General features: G+C 34.6%; 1 protein-coding gene across 1 annotated transcript; it reads right to left on the bottom strand.

Annotated features, from left to right (window-relative positions):
• Window positions 1-305: 305 nt before the first annotated feature.
• LOC113312326 lies at window positions 306-1,268 on the bottom strand. The gene has a single exon (XM_026561090.1). It carries the CDS (start codon window positions 1,266-1,268, stop codon window positions 306-308), a length of 963 nt encoding a protein of 320 aa, XP_026416875.1.
• Between the last annotated feature and the right edge of the window lie 992 nt (window positions 1,269-2,260).

Raw genomic sequence — 2,260 nt, 5'->3', positions numbered from 1 at the left:
CTTGCTTTCTTAGCACCTGCACATTTAGGAATGATGGTTAAGAAATTTGAATTCAGGCCTTTGGGGATAAATCTTCTTCTCCAACAAAATTGTATGGCATCTTTTAAATTCAATTGAATTATATCCCAGCAACTTTTATAAAAGGATCCAGGAAATCCATCTGGACCAGGGGCACTATCTGAGTCCATTTCAAAAACAACTTTCTTGATTTCTTCAGTGGTGGGAATGGAGTCCAACATTTCTTGGTCTTCATCTGTAATAACTGAGGGAATAACATCAAGCAATTATTCAGAAACATCAACATCTTAAGCTTCAAATTTTTGTTGAAAATGCTTGACTAAAGTATCTGCAATTTGAGATTGATCATTAATAATATTTCCATTTGCATCTTCTAGTTCACTAATTGTATTTCTTGCTTGTTTAATCTTCATTCTAGCATGGAAGTATGCAGTGTTTGCAGAACCATCTTTAATCCATTTTGCTCTTGATTTAAGTCTCATAAGAGTATTTGCTTGAACTTCTCTTGTTGCATGTTCATTTTGTGCTGCTACTAAGTTGGCCAAAAGATCTTCATTTAAGGGATTTTGATCAGATAACTCCATTGCTTTTTGAACTTTATCTTCTGCTTCCTTAATTTTTGTATTAATATTACCAAATACACTCCAATTCCACTCACTTAAGAACTTTTTTAGCTTTTTTAGCTTCTGCATGAAAATAAAAGATGGATCACCAATAATATTCTCAGTCCATACTTTCTTCACTTCACTTAAGAATGATGGATGATCAATCCACATTTTCTGAAATATCCAGGGAACATTCTTTGGTCTGGGTATGCTTGCACAACCACATAATAATGGAGCATGATCTGAAACTATCCTCAATCCAACCTTATATCCCCAATCACCATACTTCTGTAACCATAAAGAATTAAAAACAACTCTATCTATAACACATAGGATTCTTTTTGTTCCTTGTTCACAATTGGACCAAGTGTATTGCTGACCTGTACTAGGAGCTTGAATTAAGTTATATTCATTAAGGCAATGAATAAAATCCATCATTGAAATTCTGTTTGGAGCTTTACCACCAAATTTCTCTTCAGGTGAAATTATAGCATTAAAATCACCTAAAACAACCCATGGTTTTTGTAGCTGGCTAATGATTTCCATCTCTGACCATAGAAACTTTCTTTGACTTTTTTTAACATGAGCATGAACACCAGAAACTAATACTTCACCAATCTTGACAGTTACCATTTGGCTAGACATTTAAATAACTTGAGGAGTAGATAAAGAAGCATTCCAGAATAACCATAAATTACCTTTTGTAGATGAGGTTGAATTATGTATCACCATACTTTTCATTCCAGTGAGATTTAATTGACTGCAAAAAGAAGCACTACAAGAAATTTTTGGTTCTGCAACCCAAACTAGAGATGGGTTAAATTGATTCACCAAAGACCTTAGTTTATTCTGAGCCCTAGGTCTTCTTAGGCCCCGAATATTCCAATATATGATCTTCATCTTGGTGGTGGAGGATTTTTGGTACCTCCCTTACCATGATTTTGTCTGAGATTATGTTTCTTATTTGTAACAATTGGATTACCACCTTTAGCTGCACCTGGAGAATGTTGTGAAGTGGAAGAAGTAGAAGTAGGGATCACTTTTTTATCAACCACTTTTGACCATGAAGTAACCTTAACAGTTTCATCAGAGACTGTCCCTGTCTTTCCATCTACAAATTTGATTTGAGGAGTTTCTACAACATCAGCTGTCTTATCTTCATTAACCATAGTATCTTCAAGAATATTTTCTTGAACACATTCAAGAGGACTGAATCTCCCAGTAGTAGCATTGTGAATAATTTGATGAACTGGAAATGTTGGAGTAACATGAATTGTATGGGTGACAGAGTCTTCATTGTCATCTGCTGATGTATCACAAATATCAAAGGGCAATGACCTAGTGACACTTGCTGAAGATAAAACATTCAAATTGTTTGTTGAACTTGATTTAGGCTGCTGAAGAATTTCTGAGGAACTCTTAGGCTGTTGTGGAGTAATTATGTTTTCTGAATTAGTTTCATTCCTTTTTGCTTTTTCTACTCTACATTCTGTGATAAAGTGACCTACCATTTTGCAGGTACTGCAGTATTTTGGACAATCTGGAATGAAAACCTCTTGGAAAAAAACCCCCATATTTAGTCCCAATCCATACTTTGTTTGGAATTGAAGAAGAAAAATCTACCTCAACCAAGACAT

Source organism: Papaver somniferum, chromosome 9 (assembly GCF_003573695.1).
Source record: "Papaver somniferum cultivar HN1 chromosome 9, ASM357369v1, whole genome shotgun sequence".
Taxonomy (NCBI): domain Eukaryota; kingdom Viridiplantae; phylum Streptophyta; class Magnoliopsida; order Ranunculales; family Papaveraceae; genus Papaver; species Papaver somniferum.
Note: the sequence above shows the minus strand (reverse complement) of the source record. Positions and strands in the feature narration are given on the sequence as shown.